Source organism: Hibiscus syriacus, unplaced genomic scaffold (genome assembly GCF_006381635.1).
Source record: "Hibiscus syriacus cultivar Baekdansim isolate YM2019G1 unplaced genomic scaffold, ASM638163v2 tig00112206_pilon, whole genome shotgun sequence".
Taxonomy (NCBI): Eukaryota; Viridiplantae; Streptophyta; class Magnoliopsida; order Malvales; family Malvaceae; genus Hibiscus; species Hibiscus syriacus.
The window spans coordinates 139,989-163,746 of record NW_024063267.1 but is presented as its reverse complement, the minus strand read 5'-3'; the positions used below and the strand labels follow the sequence as shown (position 1 = coordinate 163,746).

Genomic DNA, 23,758 nt, shown 5'->3' with positions numbered 1-23,758 from the left:
ACACTGCAGCAGCCTATGATGCAGTGTCTTGTCCTCTGGTTCACACAAAATCAATCCCATGTATGACCTAAATTCTAAAGTAGTCCCAAACTTTAAAATATTCTGATCAAAGTCTTCAAGGTATTAGTATTGTATCAATAAGGTTCCTTTCTCCTTCCTAATAATCAGGGTATGAGGCAAATGTTAGCTCATATCTAACTTGGAAAGTATTTAAATATAAGACTTATATCACAAATAAGTACTTAAAAGTACTCTATTTTACATTTAAGATCTAAATTATTTTTTGGTCAAAATAAATATCAAAAGTTATCTTTTTAATCAAAATAGGTAAAGCATTTTATGTCAAAATAGGTACCTTAACTATTCAAACTTTTTTCATCTAAGTTCTAAAAAAGTTGACATGTGGCATTAATTAAAGAATACTTTAGGTATTGGGATGAAAAAATTGAATACTTTAGGTACCAATTTTTGGCCAAAAATATAATTTTAGGTACTTATTTTGACCAAAATATATTTTAGGTACATAAATGAAAATGTTTGTATACTTTAATTACTTATATGTTATATAAACCTAAATACAAAGACAAATGCAAAACATGGTAAAATTCCTATTAGATCCTTTCTAAAAAATGTAAAAGTATGTTATATCCAATAATCCAAGCAAAATAATTACTTAGGCTTATAAATTAACTCAGAAATTAATTAGTAATTTACAATAATTATTATAGTGATTTAGAATTCATCACGTAGGAGTGACGAGTATAAAAAAATATATTTTCTTTATTGAAACTTGGCATGACAAGTTTTAATAAAAAAAATATATCATTTTAAAACTCATCACTCCTACGTGATGAGTTTTAATAAAAAAATATTTTATCTTGAAATTCATCACCCTAGTGATTAGTTCACCTTTCATTGGAATAAATATCATATATCCCGAAATAAATTTTAAGTCGCCTTATATGACTAAATAATTTAGGGTAAACTACACATAAAGTATATAAACTATCAATTAAGTACTTAAACTTTTAATTTTTCAAAATCATATCTAACATTTAGTTTTTATTTCATTTTAGTACTCGTCATCAAACACTTAATGTGTTTAGTACTTAAACTATTCGTTTTAATATCTAAACTTTTACTTTTTTTTCAAAACTTAACGTTAACTTTTGAACAAGATACTAAAATGAAACAAAAACAAAAATTTAAGCATTATTTTAAAAGAATAAAAAAGTAGGTACTGAAATAAATCAAAACTTATAATTTAGATATTAAATACATAATTTATCCAACAATGTATCCGTATGGATCATGTCCTGATCTTACCTATCGTGACACTTCAACAAATTACCAGGTTCTGAAATTTGATAGAATTGCAGCTTCCTTTACGAGTAACAGTTTGAAGCTGTCCTCAAAAGGGGCCAGACAAATAGGAGTAACATCATGGCAGTGACCCTTTTGTCTTGTGAGGAGCAAAAGCTTGATTACCAGGTAGGCCATTCTGATAAAGTTCAGAGCTCCTGAACACAGATTTAGAACGCACAATCAACAAACGACGTGACAACAACCTATTAGAAGCGTGCTAGAAAATGACAACTCCTGAGAAAAACCCTAGCTCCCTCGTGTTCTGTAAAAGTTTGCTTCTTCATCATCATATCATGTGGTTTTTATCATTTATAGAAAGGAAATTCGATGCACAGAGGTACTTAGACAAGACATGTCATACATATTGGTCTAATTCTCATTTTAATCTCTCAATTACGTTGAAATTTGAGATTTAATACATGTTTTCATTTTTCTAGTTTTTATAATGTTATTAGTACATGTAATGATATTACTAAACTCGTCCAGTGGTTTAAGTCGTTGAAATGATGTTATTCTTCTTAGAGGTTTTAGTTTAAACAGTTACATCTATAGGGTATATGTGCATTGTAATAACTAAGAAAAATTCATAATAAACACAATATTATAATCATCTTAAATTATCTCTTAAACAAAGATCCCTAAGAGATTATACTTCTCCAACCATTCTTTGTCGTTATTTTAAATGACATGTTTATATTTATAGACCCAAATAATTGGTCACCAGAAAGATTAAATAAATTTAATCATAAAATAATTTTCAACACTAAAATTATAATAAATTTTAACTTTAATTATTAATCATATTTGAGTTTATACATAATGATCTTATGTTAGAGGGGGCGAATTTGAACTTATAAAATTTCAAGGGACGAACTTGAATTTATAAAATTTTTGGGGATAAAACAAATTCTCAATAAAAAAATACACATATAAAATCTAAAATATATGATAATTTTAAATTTTTGGAGGGCGAATTTGAACTTGTATAATTTTAAGGGGACGAAGAAAAATTTTCAATAAAAATTACATAGATAAAATCTAAAATATATGATAATTTTAAATTTTTAGAGGACAACATCCCCATTCGCCCCGCCTAAATCCATACCTGATGATCTCCTTTAATAAGATTTTACTCATTATCACATCATCATGAGTCTTGAACTATAACTTTGTTAAAATTTAATGTGATTCCACGTTACTTACCTCCACAAATAAATATATGTGTGCTAGGATTTAATTACACAATGGAAAATCAAAAAAGTTTTGCACCTTTTAAGATCTTTGGATATTGGACCGGGAAGATTAAATGTTGAGATTAACAATAGAAAATAGGAAGATGATCACTGGAAAAAAAATAAGGAGTTAATATCAGTCTTTGATCCAAAAATGATGTAAAATTTTAGTTTTACACTAGGTGTAAGTGGATGTTAACTTTGGTTGAAACAAAGGTGTTGTCATGATGACAAACCTCTGAAAATCAACTATGAGAGAACTGGGATATCTCATACATGCTCAAGAGTATGGATTGTATTATCTCAAGATCATGTTGTCTTAGATGGATACTCCGATACCAATTGATTATCTGATATTCAAGATATCAAAGGCACATGTGAATATGTTTCACATAGGGAAGAGAAGTGATATAATAGAAATCCGGTTATAACCAGATTCACAATGAAATCTGAATTTGTAAATATGAATTTGAGATATATGCATTATCGACATAATACGGTTAGAAAATTGATTTCAAATAGAGTTATTTCTATTTATTTTGCAAGATTAATTGCTGGAAATTTATGGGGAACGACGACGGCAAAGGAACAAATAGAGTTTCTGTTACACCCCAAACATTTGGGTCAAGTGGGCTTTGTTATTTGAGTTAATTGTTGCAAATGGGCATGGGTTAATAGGTCATTATTTGGATAAAATTTAAATGCAATTGGGGCATGGTTTGGACATGGACTTGAGCACTTGTTTATAGATTTGAAAGTTGTAGTTTGGAACAACGTGGACATTTGAATTTGGGTTTTACATTTGATACTTGGGGTTCAACATCAAAGGTTTAAAAAATGTGGGATTTCGAACTCCATCACAAACACGTATGGTCACTCGACTCTAAATAAACCTAATTTAAGTAAAAGCATGTCACTAATGCCCCCATGATTAATTTTTCATCCATGCACGAGTGTATTCGAACCAGTCTTCAATCACCTTCAATTCGATTTGAATTATTCAGACAAAATTAGGGTATTACATCCTCATTTTGTGGGGGTTTTATTATTTGAAAACTTTTTAAAAACAGATTTTGATAAGAGAAACGTCTACCTCTCTCGTTTTTTCCTTGACTAATTCAACTAATTTGTAGTATCTTCCGATTCGAACCCGAAACCGGTTTAAGTATGAAAAAAACGTAATTACATGAATCAATTCATATTTAAACCGGTTTGAGTATGAAAAATGATATGTAAAGGCAGAGTGAATCTTAAGATGGGAAAAGTAATTGTTTTCTTATATACTTTCTCTGTTTTCTCAGGTCTAAGAGTATACATTTTCTCTATTTTCTTAGGAAACAAACACCAACTAGCAAGAAAGTAAAAAATCAAAATCACAACAAAAATAGGAAGAAAAAACAGAATTTTTCTCTCTTAGAAACACTAGAGTAAAAATAATGGAAAGTGAAAATTACAACAACAACAAAACTCTAAATGGATTAGTGGATTATAATACTAATAAAGTTTATTGAAATCAAAGAAAATAATTCCTTTCCCATTGAAAAAAAAGATAATCACATAAATGAATGTAATTTTTAGAAAAGGATAACAAATATTTGTGGTTACCTGAGTAGATGAACGATCCTTTCGGTAATTATTGTAGAACTAATATTTTGATATAACAAATAAGGACAAAATATTTTTGGACTAAATTGAATTTATTCAAAGTTTTTTAAGATTTTAAAAGGCAAAATGAACAATTCTGGGCCTAGTTTCGAAACCTCCTTTAAAGGTTTTGAAACCCCTACGCATAATTGCAGATTTTTCAACTCCCAACGACTCCAAATCATCCCCAATGGTTAGAAACGACTAGTAACTCATTCCAACATATAAAAACAAGTTGGGAACACTTGAAGAAGTAGACCAACACCTATCCAAGCAATCAAACACAAGAGAAAAAAAATTTCATTCTTTATTTCTCTTTCTCTTGTAAATATTTTTGTTTTTGTAAGCTTTAATTTGTAAACATCTTCCTTTTTAGAGATTTTCTTGTTTACAATTCTTTTCCTTTGTAAAGGGGTTTTGGTTCTAGCTAATCCTTTGAAAAGCTAGGGAGTTTGTAAATGTTATCTCTTTATCCTTGAAAAAGAAAGAACAATTTAGTGGATTTATTGAAAAATCCTAAGTGAGGAGCTTAGGTAGTAGATGCATACTTCAATGAGAGAGTTGAACCACTATAAATCATTGTGCAAATTTTCCTATCTTTATACTCCTTACTCCCTAAACTTCAAAAAACCAATTCACCCCCTTTTGGCATATTTCGATTGATTGAACGAGCTTCATCGAATCCATCAATTGGTATCAGATCTTGACTCATTAGAAGGTCTAACAACCTTGAGACCATCCTTGAAGAAGCTCTATCTATTTCCGACACAACCAAGAAGATGGCTTTCACCTCCGACTCGTTCCACATGGAAGACTCCCAACTGATCGAAAAGCCTCCATACTTCAGTGGAGCCAACTACCGTCATTGAAAGAAATTAATGAAGCTATTCATCCAATTCAATGATCTTGATGCATGGTAGATGATCGAGAATGGCTAGTCTTCTCCAAAGAAAAAGACAAATGAGTGGAGTGCCCAAGAATGGAAGAAAGCTCGCCAAAATGCTAAGGTCATACACATGTTGTTTTGTGCATTTGGTCTCTATGTCTATGAAGGAGTTTCTTCTTGTTCCAATGCCAATGAGCTTTGGAATAAGCTCGAAGAGATCCATAGAAACAAGAAAAAAGAACCAATAAAGGTGGTGTGCTTAATGGCTTTTGAAGAGCCCAAGGTATCTTCTAATTCTAATGAATTTTATTCATATTTTTTTGATGAGTTAGAAGATGCATATAATGAATTATGTTTGGAGTTTAATACCATGAACTCCAAATACAAGAAAATAATTTCAAATTTTGAAGTTGAAAATGATTTTCTTTTGAAAGTAAAATTAGATTTTGAAAAACAAAATGAAATTTTGAAAAATGATTTAGAGCTCTCATCGGCATATGGAACGAACTCTCAGAATCGAACCAATTAGACCCTTCAAATTACTCATTTACAAATACCAATACCATATTTACAATGGAAAATAAATAAATAAAAAACTCAGTTTTCTCATGGAACTCATGCATGGTTTATACGTGAAGTGAGCTTAATGAACTCATCTTCGCCGCAAGGAACAATGAGACCGCCCACCGGCCGATGATCGAAACCGAACACTTCTTCAGCTCGATTCAACAAGGCCTGGAACAAAGGGTGCTTCAAATAAGATATCGGGACCACGAATCTCTTGTTCTTCTCTTCGTCACTGACGTAGACAGCAAAATGACCTTTCTGGTGCTTAGAATGCGACCATCTTTGGATAGTTTTCATTGCTTGAAGCATCATTGAAGGCAAATGAATCCCCATTTTCTCTTTGAGATATATTGTTTTCTTTTTGGTTACATTTCTGGTCTTGATCCTTTGGGTGTATATATAGGGGGAGACATATTTTCTGTCACCTAGCATGCATGAAAACATCAACACGTACTTTTGTCCATGGGGTTATGATATTATTGTATAATATCGAAGTTTGCGGTCTGAAATGGACCAGCAAAGCTACTAATTATAGGAGATATCGCCCACTGGTTTTCACATACCCATGTCTGGTCTTCTATTTGGTGCATTTCTCTTATGCCAGTAATTTTCTCTAGATCCGTGACTTGATCATACATCAAGATTGATGGGGTGTTTTTGTTTTTCTATTTTCTCTTACAGATAATGATTGGCTTTGAACTTGGTCTGTTCTTGTTCTTCGAAGTTCGAACTGCGGTCCGTGTATGCCAGTTGCATGCAGTGCATGCTCATGGTAAAAGGGTTTTTCAACTATATATAAGCAGCCTTTTCTCAATATTCTCTTTGAATAGAAACTACAATTATATTGGTGACCAATATACGGAGGATTATCATTTAAAGAGAAATGATCTTTACATATTGATTATAGTCTCTGTATATATTGATAAATTATAAAAAGAAATTAACGCCAGTATTGATAAATATTATTAAACACCCCAAGATATAGCATGAATCATCCCATAAGGCATTATTCTCATAGTCCGGTGTCAAGACATACTTAATATTCAATTATGATTTATATAAGAATTTACAGACTACTCACTAGATGGTAGAATTCAAACTTAATCTTACAAACTCAAATTCTCGAATCTCAAACCACTTGTACCAACACTTAAACTGATAAGTATCTTATTCATTGGCACTTGGCATTACTAATATTGACACATGAAATATCAAATATGTTTAAGATGGTCTATTTTATCCCGAATATGAACCCACACCTGACCATTTTCCAGTGGATTTTGCGAATTACGGCACTCTGTTTTCCGACACAAAAATGGCTAACCAGCTTAGAGAGAGAGAGAGAGAGGCTGTTTGATTGGACACAAGGGGCTGCTGGAGGCTAGTGTATCACTGCTCCGTGCAACTTGATAGATATGATCATGTTGGGTAACGCATAGCTCCAAAGAATGGTTGAATTGGATTGAGCAAAGCCATGTGAATTCATCAGTGCAGTGGGGACAGTCGCACCACACCCGCCGCCATAATCACAGCACAAGCCCATTTTTTGTCTTCTCCGACGCAGGAAACTATGGGCATGTCTCCCTAAGGTAAAAGTATGAATTTAAATATTTTAACCATCTCTGCCTGTCATACTCTATCCAAACCCCTATAAATACAAACACATTATCTCCATGTTCTTCAGTTTCTTTTTCTTTGAAAAAAAAGCACATTAGACGACATAAATGGGTGGTCGTATACGGTCGAGGATATCCAGCGCCAAGCAAATTCTCAAGCTTCAGTCTCTAGTCACAAGAAAGAAACCGGACGTTCCGAAGGGACACGTGACAGTTTATGTTAGGGAGACACATAGGAAAAGGTTTGTGGTTCCGATCACGGTGTTGAACCATCCCTCGTTCCGATGCTTACTGAAGCGAGCCGAGGAGGAGTTCAGGTTCAATCATCCCATGGGTGGTTTAACGATTCCGTGCCTGGAAGAAGCCTTCGTACATCTCACATCCGGGTTGCCGTAAGATATGCTCAATCCATCACAATTTTGTTTTGTTTTTAATAAAGATTGTAAAATAGGATAAATTACGCTATTTCTTATTGAATTTTATTTTCTCTCATGTTTTATTAATTTTACTTTTAATTTTTCTTCAATTTGTTCGATGAGTTTTTGAATTTTTCATATTTTAATCACTTAATTATTTTATTATTATTTTCGTATGACATTGATTGTTTTATTATTTTTGTATGCAGCATGTCATATTTAATTTATATTTTAAATTATGCCTTTGAAATTTACACCTACACCCCTGAATTCCTAAATTCCAATTACAACCCCATTCCACCCTGTCATCGACGGCCTCACTTGTAAGATGGGTACTGGACAGTGTATTGTTCTGTCGGTGTTCCAAATCAATGGAGAATAATCGGTAAACTATCATGCTCTGTGTAATCCGGCTCAACGCGACGATTCAATCCTACACTGCCTGAGTGCCACGCTTCACAGTCTGCTGATCATCGACGAGTCTTACCGTATGATAATTGAGTGAGAATGGTAATGGGGTTAAAGTAATAGAAGAGATTGCAGAGGTGGGTGAGAATGGGTGTGAGGGGGACGATAGAAGTTTTGGATGAGAATGTTTTGTCGTTAGTACCCATCTCACGTCGGTGGGAAAAATAATAATTGTATGAAATAATTTTAAAGTAGAAAATATTATTAAATTAACAACAATTTTTGTAAAAATAGAGATGATAATTACCCTCTGCGATGAGTGGGAAAAATGCTTTTGGAAGGGCCTCGATACCCTTATTGCTGGAGCTAAGGTTGATTGCCATCTTATCTACTCTCTTAAGTAGAGGCCTTGATTTGAGGGAGTTGAGTTAATACAAGGTAATATTTGTTTAAATACAACTTTCAACTTTTTGACATGGAACGCTTACACCCCTAAAGTCTATGGTACTCGAATCCAGATCCTTAGAAATAACAACAATTCATTTATTACGGAAGTCACTTGATTCGTGCGTCATTTTAAATTGATAACTGAAGAATGTATTTAGAAATGAAGGTTATTTATGGGTTACCTAGGTGCATGTATATGTTTTGAAGAGCACGCATTTTTGGCGAGTGGATACCAAGAGATCTATGAGTTGGTGTTTGAGAAAGGTTTTTACTATGTGTGATGAGGCTCGTCCTCTTTTAGTTGTCCATTTTAATATAGATGCTATGAACGCTCATGGGTTGTGAATGGAGATTAGGGTGAAGAATTTCTTGTGTAAGTTGGTTTGGTTTCTGTTTCATGTGCCAAAGCATACTATTATTGTTTGATTGATCATTTTGGGGAGACTTAATAAGAGAGACCGGCTCATTCGAATGGATATGATGATCGATGAATCGTGTGTCCTATGTATTGGTGGTGCTGAGACAAGTGATCACCTATTCTTTGGTTACTCTTTCTCGAAGACGATTTGGTGGAAGGTCCTGACCATCTGGGACTTGTAGAGGCCTATGGGTGGGACGGACTTTGAGCTGCAGTGGGCTGTTAAGAATCTAAAAAGTAAATCCCTCATCTTCTTCATCCTTAAACTTACCTGTAATGATCTCATTTGAGAGGTATAAAAAAAAACTCGTTTCGTCCTGTTGCATACGTAAATGTAAGGCAACCTTACATGACGTATTTGATGAGATTATGGAGATAGCAATGGGGGGACTCACATGATCATTATTTTTGTATTTTCATTCAAAACACTTCGATCGTCACATGAATGTGCTGCAACATTGGACAATACCCATGTGAATCCTTCAACTGCCTATAAAGAAGCCTTCCAACTACAACCCACTTCATCAACCTCCAAAAATTAGTACATTTTCTCTTCTTGATTCGGTTAGGGTTCGAAAATGGGTATCCATCTACCTTCGGTGATCCTTCATGCCAAGCAAGCTCTCAAGTTGCAGTCAAGGCACCAGACCGATGTGCCGAAAGGCCACATTGCGGTTTACGTCGGAAAATTCCGCAAGAGGAGATTCGTTGTTCCGATTTCGTACTTGAACCATCCTTCCTTCCTTGATTTGCTCAATCAGGTCAAGGAAGAGTTCGGATTTGATCACCCGATGGGCGGTCTTACGATCCCGTGCGACGAACATGTCTTTATCGATCTCACTTCTCAGTTGCATGCATGGCTGCTGAAAATATGAAGCCATGGTTGCTCGGTTTAGCCTGCAGATTTTAGATGTTTCGTTGATCGGATTGATTTTGTTCCCTTGTTGAATGTAAGAAATGTAATTGTTGATAGCTTTAGACAGCTAACGTAGATGTTTTCAAGGCACTTATCGGATCTCAAGGTGAAAGCAAGTGAGGTTTGGTTTCTTTTCAAGAACCATAAGTGCCTTGTCTTGATTATATGGATGCACACATGATTTATGTTAGGGAATCAACTTAAATTTTTAAAATTTAAAGGGGCAAATTTATATTTATAAAATTTTAGGGGACTGAAATAAATTTTAAATAAAAATAATATAAATTCTTTTTAAAATGTATGATAATTTTAAGGTACGTATATTTCAATAAGCGTACCAAACATTGAACACTCAGATTGTAAAGGATTGTTCTTACTACTTAGGTCGTGACTTTCTTTGTAAGATAAAAGAAAATGACAAATTTGGCTTTGGTCCTTGAACTATGTTCATGTAAGGGATTTAATCCTTATAATTTTACATAATTTAATTCCAATATTTTATAATATCATTACTTAGTCCAATTTATCATGTACATATATTTTTGTGTTTTCATTAGGCGAGGTGTTTTTTTATAATATATATATATGTCAATATTTTACTATAGTAGTTAATGATTTTAATCATTTAAATTAACCAATGATATCATAAAAATTGAAAATTAAATTATGAAAAATTAAATATATGAATAAATTCTGTCAACGAGTGTTGGTACAAGCAGTTGGGATTCAAGAATTTGAGTTTTCAAAGCCAAGTTCGAATCGTACCACTGTCACTCTTAGTGAGCAATACGTAAATTATTATTAAATCTCAATTGTATCTTATGTATGCCCTAGCCATGGACTAGGAAAGCCATCCTTACCTAAACTTTATTGATATATATATACTTGAATTTGAGCACAATAAAAAGTCAAAATTATAATTTGACCAAGTAGGTGGATAGATACGATATATGATCTGTTCAAGGATGGGGTTAAGGATATTATTTTTTATCCCAATACGATTATATTTTTTTATCCGACATTGTAAAATTTTGAGTTTGAGTTGGATTGAGTTTTTTATTTTAAGAATTAGATTAGATTGAATTGAAATTAGAGTTAAAAATAGAGAAAATAACATTAGTGACAAAAAATGTCTTATAATATACGATTTTAACCAACTTTTTTAGGATTTGCCAAAATGACCAACTAAATCGCAATGCGATCGATAATTCGCAACGCGATCTCCGGTATCGCAAATCAATTTCCAGATTCGCAACGCGAACTTCGACTATCGCATTGCGATTTATTCCAAGTTCGTTGCGATAGTCCAAAATCGCAACGACGATATTGCATTTGTTTCTTAAGAATTTTCTCTAAAAATATAGTATTCGCGCGGACGTGTCGAAGACACGTATTACCACGACCACGACCACGACCCGACCCGACCCGACCCGAGACGAGACAGACGGCGGCGACGGCACCGCGCGAGAGTCCCCCTTGTTCTCTATCACTCAACAAGGAAGTGGGAAAGCCAAGACTTAAATACCATTCCCAATAGTGTTTCCAATACTATGTGGGATTGAGCATTACCAACACTTGTTCCCAATACTATGTGGGATTGAGCCTTAAATAGTGATATTATTTTTTAATGTTTTGCTTAAAATTGCAATAATTGCGATTGATTGTAGATTGACTTTTAATTATGACATATTTAATCGTATAATATTAATGCAATTGGTTGCTGATTCAGTTGTTTTAAGGTGCATGATTGTTAATTGTTTCCTGAATAATCACATTGTATTGGAAACAAGTGTTGGTAATGCTCAATCCCACATAGTATTGGAAACACTGTTGGGAATGGAATTTAAGGTTTGACTTTCCCACTTCTTTGTTGAGTGATAGAGAACAAAGGGAACTCTCGCGCGCCGCCGCCGCCGTCTCATCTCGTCTCGGGTCTGGTCAGGTCAGGTCAGGTCAATACGTGTCTTCGACAGGTCCGCGCGATTACTATCTTTTTAGAGAAAATTCTTGAGAAACAAATGCAATACCACCAGTCGTTGCGATACCGGAGATCGCGTTGCGAATTATCGATCGCATTGAGATTTAGTTGGTCATTTTGGCAAATCCAAAAAAAAGTTGATTAAAAATGTATATTATAAGGCATTTTTGGTCAATGAGGTTATTTTCTCGTTAAAAATATTCTACTGAACTCGATATGACCCAAGAATAATATTATAATTGACCTTAACATAATTGTTATAATACTTCTCTCTTATTTTATTCAATTACATCCTATTTTATCTAATAAAAATAATAATATTATATATATTTATGTTGGGTCGAATTGAATATGAATTTTTATTTAAAAATCAGATTGATTTTTAGATCAAATAAAACTTTCCTAAATTCATATTGTGTCGGGTGACGGATGATGAGTAGAGAAATGATATATTCAAATCAAATGACGGATAATAAGAAAATATTATACTTAATTTAAAAGAACGAGTTTGGAACATAAAGAATAGTAACGTGTCTATTTTGTAACTTTTAATAGTCCCAATAAAACAACTCTGTATTATCATAAGATCATTTTTATAATTTTTAATAGTTGATAACTTAATAAAGCAATATCTTATAGTCAAGGTAGGGCTGTAAACGAGTCGAGTCGAGCTCAAGTATTGCTAAGCTCGACTCAACTCGAAAACTCTAACATAGAGCTTGACTTGACTCGAAAACTCGCGAGCCTAAAATTTTCAAGCTTGACTTGAACACGAAACCATAAACTGAAGCTCGTAAAAGCTCAAAATGAAAAAAAAAATAAACTTAACTCGATTGAAGCCTCACACTCGAACATGAACCTTAAATACATGAAAACCTTATACTGTATTTTTTAAAAAAATAAACACATAAATTTTAATATTTTATTAATATTTTAAAAAAAATAAAATCTTAATATGTTATATTTTCGAGCTGCTCACGGGTTTTTTCGAGTCGAGTATCAAGTAGCTCACTTTGACTTGTTAAGAATTCGAGTCGAGCTCGAGTCGAGTCTATTCGCGTCAAGTATTTATCGAGTTTTTATCGAGTCAATCTCGAGTAACTTACAATCTATCTCGTCTCATTTACGGCCTTAAGCCGGGAAAAATTATTAGACTGGCGTACAAATAATATTTATCTATCTTATTTTTTTCAAAGTGAATTTTTATCTCTTTTTTACATGTAAATATAGGTGAGCAAAAATCGACTTGTCTCGAAAAACCGATTTTTTCAACTCGATTCGACTCGAATTAACTTCGAGTTGTAATTTTATAAACTCAACTCGACAAAAAAAAAAATTCAAGTTAGCTTTAAAGATTTATTCGGAAGATCTTGAGCATCCTTGAAAAATTCTCTTGTTTCGTTCCTCCCACGATTAATAGATAAAAGCGCACCACGAGAGCTTTAAGATGGTGGTAAGGAGGGATTTACCTCTTCAAGAATGACTAACTTGAGTAATCATATCTTCCCAAGACAAAGAGGACTTAAAATAAATGCTCTCTAGTTTCGGGAACTTCATTATAGATAGGGCAATTAACATCATCGACTATTCCCATTTTATGCAATCTAACCCGAATAGAAAGTCTATCAAAAAGAGACATCCATGCAATTAAACTATGTTTAGGGACATGTAAAGGGAACCATACCAGTTTTTGCCAATTGGACTTTTCACCTTTCTCTCTAATTTCCTCCCAAATTGTTCGAATTTCCTTTGCTCCAGTTAAGAAAATTGCAGCAACTTCTGTTCTTGCTTGGAGCATTCGGTTTATGATCCAGCTGTGGTTAGAGTTTACATCAATTTGCCAGATGTCCCTATCTTTTAGAATATATTTCTTGATCCACGCAACCCAAATTGATCTTTCGCCAGTAAGAACTTTCCTGATAAGGTTGATAATACAAGCCCGGTTTCAGGATTTCAAATTTTTCAGACCAAGACCGCCCTCTGACTTCGATAGGCAAATCTTGGGCCAGCTAACTCTTGCACCAGTATCTGACTTATCGGATTCTTTCTAGAAAAATCTGGAACAAAGACGTTAACTGTTTAGATAGTGTAAATATTAATCTTTGTAATGTTTGGGGTATAGTTTAACCGATCATTCTTTTGTATGTTGGTTATTCATATTTTGATGTTGTAATCGGTTGATTGGGTATTTTGAGTTTGTAATTGACTTTGGTTCCTTAGACAATAAAAACAATTTATCCACATAAAAATATTCAAGTTCAAATGAAGTTGTAAAATAAAACTTAAATAACTCAAAATTTTTAGTAATAAGCGGATTAATTTTCAAGTTTAAGTCGAATACTTTGATTTTGTATAATATATGTATATCACATATGAAAAAAATACGAAGAAATATATTTGTATTATATATATAGTTATAAAAATCCATTTATATTGGAATCAAATAATATTATAAATATTTATAATTAAATTTAAATAGAAACTCGAAAAAAATTGACTCAACTCGACTCGAAAAAATTTAAGTTAATTTCGAGTTGTAAAATAAGACTCGTCAACTCGAATAACTCAAAAAATTTTGACTTAATCAAATGTTCAGCCCTACTTATAAATAAGAAGTAAGTCATTATTTAAAAGTTATTTTAAAATTTACTGATTTTAATTATTAAAACCATAAATAACGTGATAAACCAGATCTATTAAATAATTCTTCCCAATTTATTTGACAAATCACTCACGGCAGCAATGTGAGAAATTGAGAAAGCATCTCTTACCGAACCAAAGCACAGTCGAAAGTTGAAACAACACCTTCCAGTTTCTTCCAGCGCAGCAGATTATTTACGAACATATTTGAGGATGGGCATGAGTCGGTTGGGATGGGATTTTTTGTCCATCCAACTTATTCGAAAATTATAATTTTCCATTTCATTTCAGTTAGATCCGAAAAAATATATCTTCCACCCGAATTGAATATGTCTCAATTTTTGAGATAAAATTTGAATTCAACTTGATTAGATTTGAAATAAAAAAAATTAGCTAACCCTTATTCCCATATGTAATGGGGTAAGGGGAGGTAAGATAGTAGGCTGCTCTCAACGCCAGGTTGAAAACAGTTTCCGTAGGAGACCTCCAAATTATGAAATGCCCTCGTGGGAATTGATCTCACGACCCTAAGATTAAGAGCCTTTTGCTATACCAACTGAGCTGGATGGTCATTTCATTCGATTTGAAATAATGTATTTATTAAAACATTTTTTTATTTAATAAAAATATATATTTAATTGAAATAAAATAATATATATAAGGCATTATTAGAATTATCCCTAAATATCTAAGGTAAAGTTATAATTTTTCGAATCGGGTCAAATTAGATATTTTTTACCTTAAATCCAAACCTAATCAAACCCGAACATAATATTAAAAAATTCAATTTGACTCGACCTAATTTAAACTTAATTTTTAAAAGATAATTTGATTCAATTTAATTAAGTCAAATCAAAACCTATAAGATTCGTTTCTCATACCTATCCACATGTTCAACAGCATGCGTAGGTAATGGAAACTCAAATCCATGCCAAAAACTACAGACACCTTACAATAGAACTTGAACCAGAAGATAACAATGACGAAGGTAAGAATCTCGAGTCCGCTTCTAGACTTGTCCAGAGGTCAAATTGCAAGAAAAAACAGACGCTTGATCCGTTTCCACTATTAGGTTAAAGATAATGTCTTCCACCAGATTATTGCCACGTAGCATTGATGGCGACCGGACATAATCAAAGGTGGTGGATTGTGCGGCGTGGTTACATGATTATCTAATTGAACGTTTTAATTGAATCTAATTTAAAGTTAAATAATAATAAAAATATTATAAAAATTATAATATATTCAGTTTGATTTAATAATAGTATAACATTTATAATCTAATTATAAATATAAGAAAATGGTTGAATTTAATTTAAAATTGGATGAATTAATAAAAGAAATAGAAAAAGAGAGTCAAAACTAAAATTTTATGAAATTATAAAAATTAGAGACTAATTATAAATATAAAAAATTGGAGGGCCTAATTTTAAATACAAAAAAGTTGGGGGTCCTGAGCGGTTGCTAAGAGTGCTCCCCCTTAATAGTTTTAGTTTGTAATCAGGGATGAATCTAGGCATGGCTTATAGAGATAGTCACCTCCCTTAAAAATTTAAAATTATTATAAATTATTATTATTTTTTATTTATTGAAATTTTGTTTTCACCCTTAATTGTATAAATTTATGTTCGTAAAATTTTTAAAGTTTAAATTTACTCCCCTAATATAAGATCATGTGTCATTCTCTATTTATAACAAAAAATATTATAGAAAATGAGTAAAACCAAAAAAAAATTAAAAAATTAATATTTCAAATTGCATCCAATTAAAAATATTATAATATTTTTAATTACTTTTTTTTTATCGTTTTTATCTTAAGTTAGACGACTACCGTCCTATAGACGTACCCTTATCCAACGTATTCACTCTTTAGTCTTTCTTCTTGGGGACTCCCTAACCATCCCACGTGTCCTATCCATAAATATAGTGGTGGTCACCTTGACCCTTTTGCTCTTGTTATGTTATGTTTGACGATCGGATCAAATACCATTATTGTTACGATCAGTAAGATATAAATCATCTTCCCTGTTTTATATCTTCCAATTCATTTATATACGTATTTTGTTTTTATAGATATTTTTTTTATGTCGCTTGAATTTATTATATAAATTTTTTGTGATTTTTCAATATTTTTATCATTTTTATAATATATTTACTTATACAATCAGATTTATTAGTATTATTATTTTGTTCGAACAATAGTTAAATTTTCTAACCTTTTTCCTTTTAGTTCGAGCAATGCCTTTTCGGATTAATTTTTTTTAAGTGTAGATAATGAAGATACACTTGATTTTTGAGCTTCGTGCATTCGTCCCCGAGGGTTATTACTATAATATTTGCCTATTATCTTATTTTTATGTGAATCAACTGTTATAAATAGAGAGCAATTATGGTCCGTTTTACAGTAAATATTTTTGGAAAAATATTTTTCTGTAAAATAAATTATAGCTTTTGAAAAATATTTTTTAGAAAATATTTTACATTGTTTAGAAGAATTTGTATAAATTATTTTTCACTAGTTGATAAATCTTTTAGAAATTATTAAAATAAAAATATAATATCTTATATTATTATAATATAATTGAGTATATTATTATAATTTTAAAAATATAATATTTTATTAGTAAAAACATTAATAAATACATTTTAAATATTTTAATAAATAATGTTTATATCATAATGATATTAAAATATTTTATTAATATTAAATATATAAAATAAAATTATTTTAAGTATTTGTTTTCTAAATTAAAAAATTTTAAAAATGAATTACGAAAAATCATTCTTTTTCTTACATTAACCAATTAATTTTCCTTCAATTAAACATTAAAAAAATATTTTTCAAAAATATTTTACACGACCCTATATTCATCACTGTGTCGTATAAGATAGGCGTAACCCGAAGTTACACAAACGAACACAGAAAAATAATCAAAGTTGAACTCACCCAAAATCTCAAACCCCAAAGCCAAAGCCTCTCTCATCAGCTATTACTGCCAACTCGTGTTCGACTCACGGGACTCACAATAAAACCAGTGGCTTTTGATCCGAAAAGGAACAGAAAAAGGGCAAAAGAAATAAATGGAGACAAGCACATCAGCAGCAGGAACCCTTCCAAAGAAGAAAAGCGAAGAGATTCTAGACGGTTCGGATATAATGAAGTTGGTTGAGAATAAGGAGGTGTTTACCAGTTTCGTTGATCATAAGTTCAATGAGCTCGATAAGGACAGCGATGGTCAGCTCTCTGTGAACGAGTTACGGCCTGCGGTTGCTGATATCGGTGTTGCTCTTGGCTTGCCTGCTCAGGGTTCTTCTCCTCATTCCGACCATATCTATTCCGAGGTTTCTCGTATATTTTAGATGTTTTCTTTGTATTTTATATCGATAATATGTCTTCGTTCTTTTAAATTTTATACGTGCCGGTCAAGACCGAGGTTCATTGGGGGCAGGAGCTGAGTTTTGGACATGTTTTCCTGCAGCTTTTGAATGAGTTCACTCGAGGAAAGCGAGAAAGTGTGAGCAAGTCGGTGTTCAAAGAGGTTCTTTCGGATATTTTACTAGGCATGGCCGCCGGTTTGAAGCGAGACCCTATCGTAATCCTCCGTATCGACGGCGAAGACCTATCGGAGTTCGCTAACGGTCCGAGTTATGAAGCGGAGATGGTGTCCATATTTCAACAGATTGCACCGGACGATGCCGTATCGCTTCGGGATTGCATCGTTAAGGCCTTTGAGAAACTTACCGTCGATCACGGCGTGCCGCCCTGTTCAGATTCTTGGGTAATTTACTTTCCATACGGATATATAGTTTGATCTTCGATCTGTAATGTTAAGAATCTGGCTTGTGTTTGCTTGTGGTGTAGGTTATTAGCAACATAATAGAACCGGCTCTGCAATCATGGTCGGATGGCTATGATCTCGAGAAACTTGTGTCGCAAGAAACGTTCCTCGAAGAATTTAAGAAAGTTGCAGAGCGTGTGACTAAAAATCTCAAAGAGAAACCGGTGATCGTCGCCCATAACGAAAACACCTTGGATGGAAGCGGCATTAAAAGGCTACTATCCAACAAGTTTGAACTAGACAAGGTATATATGTTGATCCATTTGTTGTCTCCCCTGTATGTACTCTGTATGTTGGACTTACCAAGGAATGCATTTCTTGCAATCGCAGTCACTTAGTATAGCCTTGAACAACGTCCCAAAAGATCGCAACGGTAAAGTATCGAAGGAGTATTTACGTGCGGTGCTCGATGTCGTTGCTCCATCGGCCGGTTTACCTCCAATCGGTGCAGTCGAAAAGGTAATGCCACAACATATGTATTGGGAACATACATGATCATAGGATGTAATACAAACTTGCAAAATGCAACTATAAGGCCTATGTCATTCCTCTTAAACCAAAGCTGTCGAAATTTCTCCAGATTGACAAGGTCATTGCCGATGCTTTCGACATGGTAAATGCGAACGACGGGAAGATGGTTAAAGAAGACGAGTTCAAGAAACTATTGACGGAGATCTTGGGGAGCATCATGCTGCAGTTAGAGGGAAACCCGGTCTCGATATCTTCGAATTCCGTTGTTCATGAACCCCTGACATCATCGTCGTAGCTACTGCAGCTGTCGTCGTAGTGTAGATCTTTATATATATATATATATGTATCGTAGTTGAGTTTGAGTTTTGTCGAGTTTAATTCTTTTTTTAATTTTAAGTTATTTTAGATTTGGACTATTTAAAACGATTAAAAAAACAAAAGAAACATAGCCCAGTGCAGTGTCTAGGTCTAGATAAGAGGAGCACTTGTTCAGAGTCTAAAATTATCATATTCATAATCATTATGTTTATAGTAGTATATGTTATTAAAATTTTACTATTACGATATATACAATGATCATAATATTATCTGTTAATTTGTAATAACGATAAATATAATATAATCAAATATATAAATATAAATTATGATTTAAATCTTTAATTAATGACCTAATATTTTGATTCGTCCTAGAACATCAAAATTTAAAAAAAACGGAACTGACATGATCACCACGTGTGAAATATTGGTTGTTCAATGGGTGCACGTGCTTCCATTAACGCGGGAAATACAGACAAATCTTATTGTCTTCTTCTTTGTTCTTTTATCTTCCCATCCTTATTTCTTGAAGCTGAAATCTGCAGATTAAGATAATGTTTTTGAGTTCAAAGTAAGAGTTTTTTTTTCCAGTTTTGGTCAAGCATGAAAATTTTGTTATTCTATTATAAAAACGGGTAAAGTACATAAATAGTTTCCGACTAATGTTATTTTATTAAATCTCATGACTATTAAATACTATAAAATGATCATTTAATTATATGGAGTTGTTTTATTAAGTTCATTGATTATTAAAAGTTACAAAATGATCACCCGATTATTCATTATGTTCCGAATTCGTCTAGTTCCGTTAAAAATTTGATGGCGGTCTAAGTTGTACATTAACTCGTTGATTGAGATATGACAAAATCTTATCTCATAATCTAAAACAATTATCATACCTCAGTCAATATGTTAACGTCAAACTTAGACAACTGCTAATTTTTTAACGGAAAATGACGAGTTTGAAACATAATGAATAGTCGAGTGGTCATATTATAACTTTTTAATAGTCGAGAAACTAAACAAAGGAACTCCCTATAATTGAATGATCATTTTATAATTTTTAATAGTCAATAGACTTAACAAAGCAATGTATCCTTTGTGTTAATAATTACGTTTCAATGAGTTTTTTCAACACAAAAGCATCGTTTCTCTAATTTCTTGGTTTGAGTCGATAATTACGATTCAAAAGTTAATTTTTGATTAAAAATGAGTTGTTTAGGGTTGTTTTTACTTTTCAAATGGAATTTTAGGCTCAAATCATCTCCATAAACATTTCCAAACGGTCCCCAACAACGGAGAATAAAAGTTTAATATAAAAATAAGTGTCTAAACTATATTTAAAATTATATTTTTGTGTCTAGAAATTTTTTTTGTTGAAAATAGATGTCTAATATTTTTTTCTTTATATTTTTAGGTGTCTACCGTCAAAAAATATTATGTGACAGGTGTTTTTTAGATTTTAAAAAATATATATATTTTAAAAAATAAAAAAAATATAAACGTGACATGTGTCACTTAATTTTTTTAATGGTGATTACTTAAAAGTGTAACAGAGAAAATATCATACACCTATTTTTAAAATAAAACTTTAGACACCAAAAATAAATTTTAGGTATCGTTTAATCAGAAAAAATTAAAATTAGATTACCAAAACAGAATTACAGTAAAACTTGAGAGACTAGTTGCGTGATTTACGCTTTAATAAAACATAAACACACATGCTTGACCGTCAGATTGAGAACCACTCGTGGACCCCATTCGACCAACGGCTAAAAATCTTCCAAGCATCGTCAACAAAAAAACAAAAAAAACCAGGGCTTTTTTTCTTCTTCTGACCTGAGAGCATTATTGAATTTTCAATCTACTTTCGCTTCTGGTTAAAAAAAAGCTGCACTTGCAAAGGCAAAGAGCTTCCATGGCTTCTCACGGTGAGGGATCGGATGCTCCGGTGGATCCCATGGTTTCTCAATTCGAAAAACATCCAATTTCATCGATCCTTATCATTATCGGTAAAAAATAGAAAACCCCACTTTCTATCTCTCTTTACTTTTCCATTTTACGTTTAGTTTCTTTCTTTAGTTTTCCATATTTTCGTTTAATTTCTATTTTAATGCTTACTGGGTTTCGGTTTATGTTTTCAATTCAGCTATGCAAACAGAAGCTTTGCCGGTGGTGAATAAGTTCCAGCTCGTTGAAAACCCTCACTCTCCGTGAGCTCGTCTTTCCCTTTTGCTGTTTCCATTGATTTTTTTGTTAAAGTTCGTTTCTTGGAAGCCATTAAAGTCTATTGATTCGATGTTGGGTTGATCTTTTAATCATCAATGTTTTAATACTTCAGTGTGTTTGTATTTGGTGTTTTGTTTTAGATTCAATGTTGGCAATTTTGCAGGTTTCCGGAAGGGGTCCCTTGGGTCCATTATCATGGTACATATAAGGACATTACAATGAATCTAGTTTGGCCCGGAAAAGATTCGACCTTGGGTAAGTGCTTTCTTTCGTATACGAAAAACTCACGGTAAAGAGAGATCGCAATGAATCGTTGCATCTTATTCGTAGACTCCAAATGTTTCCGGCATCGGTTACAGGAGAATTCTTAACTTTATTGGCTAGTAACCGAGTCGGTTGCACTGATATGTCGACAATTGGAAGCTTCTTCCATTCGCTATTCCGATTTGTTAAGGTGTGTGATTAATTCGTTGCAGGGGTTGATAGTGTCGGCACGGTTTCTGCCTCGCTTGTGACCTATGCATCAATCCTGGCATTGCGGCCGGACTTGATCATAAATGCAGGCACTGCTGGTGGCTTTAAGGTCATAGTACCAATGATTCTTAGCTATGTTTCTGTTAGATATATGCTTCTTACATCAATTTTCTTTTGTAACTCTATGCTGAATATTTTGTGTATTTATTCTTGGATTCTTTCAGGCAAGGGGAGCAGGGATTGGTGATGTTTTTCTCATATCTCATGTTGCATTTCATGATAGAAGAATACCAATCCCGGTGAGTAATATCGACCCTTACTCTTCAATGAATTTACTTCTCATTCAGTGATTTGTGAAGGCTGACGATACCGGATCACACATTTTCTTTTCCGTAAAATCAATGTTCATCATGAACCTCGAACCTAGTTTGTGCATTGCTGAGCAGTTTTATTTCCAGCTCTTGTACTTCTTTAATGATATATCAATAAGTAATATTTTTTTTCTTCTATAGGTTTTTGATCAATATGGCGTTGGTTCACGGCAGACCTTCTCAACACCGAATCTCTTGAAAGCACTTAATTTGAAGGTAAATTGGCAAGTGAGCTGGTTTGCCGTCCATGTTTCGAACTTCTGTATTTTCTGATAACATTGAACTTTTACAATCCCTTTTCATTTCTTTCAATCTACGCATTTTCCCTTAGAATTGCTTGTTGGTCGGTTGAGGCTGTTGTTTATCGTTCCTAGATGCCTCGTTAGCGTATGAAACGCTTGCACCTACATCTTTGTTAAGGGACACAACAAGGGCAATTGCCATTGTACTTAGAATTGCTTGTTGGTCGGTTGAGGCTGTTGTTTATCGTTCCTAGATGCCTCGTCAGCGTATGAAACGCTTGCACCTACATCTTTGTTAAGGGACACAACAAGGGCAATTGTCATTGTACTTCCCTCTGTGTTTCAGGCTGGCAAGTTATCTACGGGCGATTCGTTGGATATGACCCCCAAGGACGAAGAGTCGATTGCAGCAAACGATGCTACCGTCAAAGATATGGAGGTAATTACCGAAAAACCCCATATGGATCACATAAGTCTTATGAAACCACGCATGCTACTCGAAGGAGACATTTTTCGTACTTCAAAACGACGAAATTTGCTGCCTCATTTGTTCTGTTATTTTGTTTCAGGGAGCAGCCGTAGCTTATGTTGCAGATCTTTTGAAAGTTCCTGCAATATTTGTTAAAGCGGTGACGGATATAGTCGACGGTGAAAAACCAACTGCAGAGGAATTCCTGCAGAATCTGGCTGCAGTGACCGCTGCCCTCGATGAAGCAGTCGCTCGAATTATCGATTTCATCGGCGGAAAGTGCCTGTCCGAACTTTAATTTTCGTCACGTTATCACTCTTTTTCAGTCTGAAACATATATGTGACAATAGACTTGTATTCCTTACATTTATGAGATGTAAAAGAAGGATCAAGACAACAGCAATTGATAGTTTGATCAGTCTTGTGCTTGAATAAAAATTTATATACAAATCCACCTATGATTATTCATTAAATAAAAGTTTACAAATTTATTTACATAAAATGATTCACCCCCCCAACATAATCTAAAGCCTCAACAGGTAAGATTCATAGCTTATAACATAGGTGATCTATCCCAGCTTATTCTAATAATTTAAAGTATTTGACACAAAAAAGTTAGTCCTATGAAATCTTTTACGTATAAATAACCATCCAAAAGTTTCAGCCATCAAACTATACAATCCACTGACATCGAGTCGAAAGAAATGTGTCGAGAGCGGAAAAACAAGAACAACTTGTCATGTTTTGTAACCGAGTTATACTTCTTTCAGTCAGCAAGCTCGTCGACAACCAGAAAACGGCGTCTTAGCTTATAC

General features: G+C 33.2%; 4 protein-coding genes across 4 annotated transcripts; 3 read left to right on the top strand and 1 right to left on the bottom strand.

Moving 5' to 3' along the window:
- Positions 1 to 5,742: 5,742 nt before the first annotated feature.
- LOC120175421 (auxin-responsive protein SAUR21-like) lies at positions 5,743 to 6,027 on the bottom strand. The gene has a single exon (XM_039182042.1). It carries the CDS (start codon positions 6,025 to 6,027, stop codon positions 5,743 to 5,745), a length of 285 nt encoding a protein of 94 aa, XP_039037973.1.
- A 3,550-nt stretch (positions 6,028 to 9,577) lies between these two features.
- Positions 9,578 to 9,874, top strand: LOC120175487 (auxin-responsive protein SAUR23-like). The gene has a single exon (XM_039182111.1). The coding sequence runs from the start codon at positions 9,578 to 9,580 to the stop codon at positions 9,872 to 9,874; it is 297 nt and encodes a 98-aa protein (XP_039038042.1).
- Positions 9,875 to 17,579: 7,705 nt separating this feature from the next.
- On the top strand, positions 17,580 to 19,153 carry LOC120175600. Its single transcript, XM_039182203.1, has 5 exons — positions 17,580 to 17,875; positions 18,013 to 18,312; positions 18,396 to 18,617; positions 18,703 to 18,831; positions 18,953 to 19,153. Exons 1-5 carry the CDS (start codon positions 17,615 to 17,617, stop codon positions 19,136 to 19,138), a joined length of 1,098 nt encoding a protein of 365 aa, XP_039038134.1. The 5' UTR covers positions 17,580 to 17,614; the 3' UTR covers positions 19,139 to 19,153.
- Positions 19,154 to 21,003: 1,850 nt separating this feature from the next.
- Positions 21,004 to 23,399, top strand: LOC120175602 (5'-methylthioadenosine/S-adenosylhomocysteine nucleosidase-like). Its single transcript, XM_039182205.1, has 8 exons — positions 21,004 to 21,170; positions 21,308 to 21,371; positions 21,551 to 21,642; positions 21,864 to 21,970; positions 22,086 to 22,160; positions 22,374 to 22,448; positions 22,821 to 22,913; positions 23,044 to 23,399. The coding sequence occupies exons 1-8, from the start codon at positions 21,077 to 21,079 to the stop codon at positions 23,239 to 23,241; spliced, it is 798 nt and encodes a 265-aa protein (XP_039038136.1). The 5' UTR covers positions 21,004 to 21,076; the 3' UTR covers positions 23,242 to 23,399.
- The last annotated feature ends 359 nt before the right edge of the window (positions 23,400 to 23,758 follow it).

Bases quoted from the DNA above. Each gene is read 5' to 3' on its own strand.
- LOC120175602 (XM_039182205.1), top strand. From the start codon at position 21,077: ATGGCTTCTCACGGTGAGGGATCGGATGCTCCGGTGGATCCCATGGTT. The intron at 21,372-21,550 runs GTGAGCTCGTCT...GCAATTTTGCAG, and splicing joins GTTGAAAACCCTCACTCTCC to GTTTCCGGAAGGGGTCCCTT. The intron at 21,971-22,085 runs GTCATAGTACCA...GGATTCTTTCAG, and splicing joins GCACTGCTGGTGGCTTTAAG to GCAAGGGGAGCAGGGATTGG.
- LOC120175487 (XM_039182111.1), top strand. From the start codon at position 9,578: ATGGGTATCCATCTACCTTCGGTGATCCTTCATGCCAAGCAAGCTCTC.
- LOC120175421 (XM_039182042.1), bottom strand. From the start codon at position 6,027: ATGGGGATTCATTTGCCTTCAATGATGCTTCAAGCAATGAAAACTATC.
- LOC120175600 (XM_039182203.1), top strand. From the start codon at position 17,615: ATGGAGACAAGCACATCAGCAGCAGGAACCCTTCCAAAGAAGAAAAGC. The intron at 18,618-18,702 runs GTATATATGTTG...TTGCAATCGCAG, and splicing joins ACAAGTTTGAACTAGACAAG to TCACTTAGTATAGCCTTGAA. The intron at 18,832-18,952 runs GTAATGCCACAA...AAATTTCTCCAG, and splicing joins CAATCGGTGCAGTCGAAAAG to ATTGACAAGGTCATTGCCGA.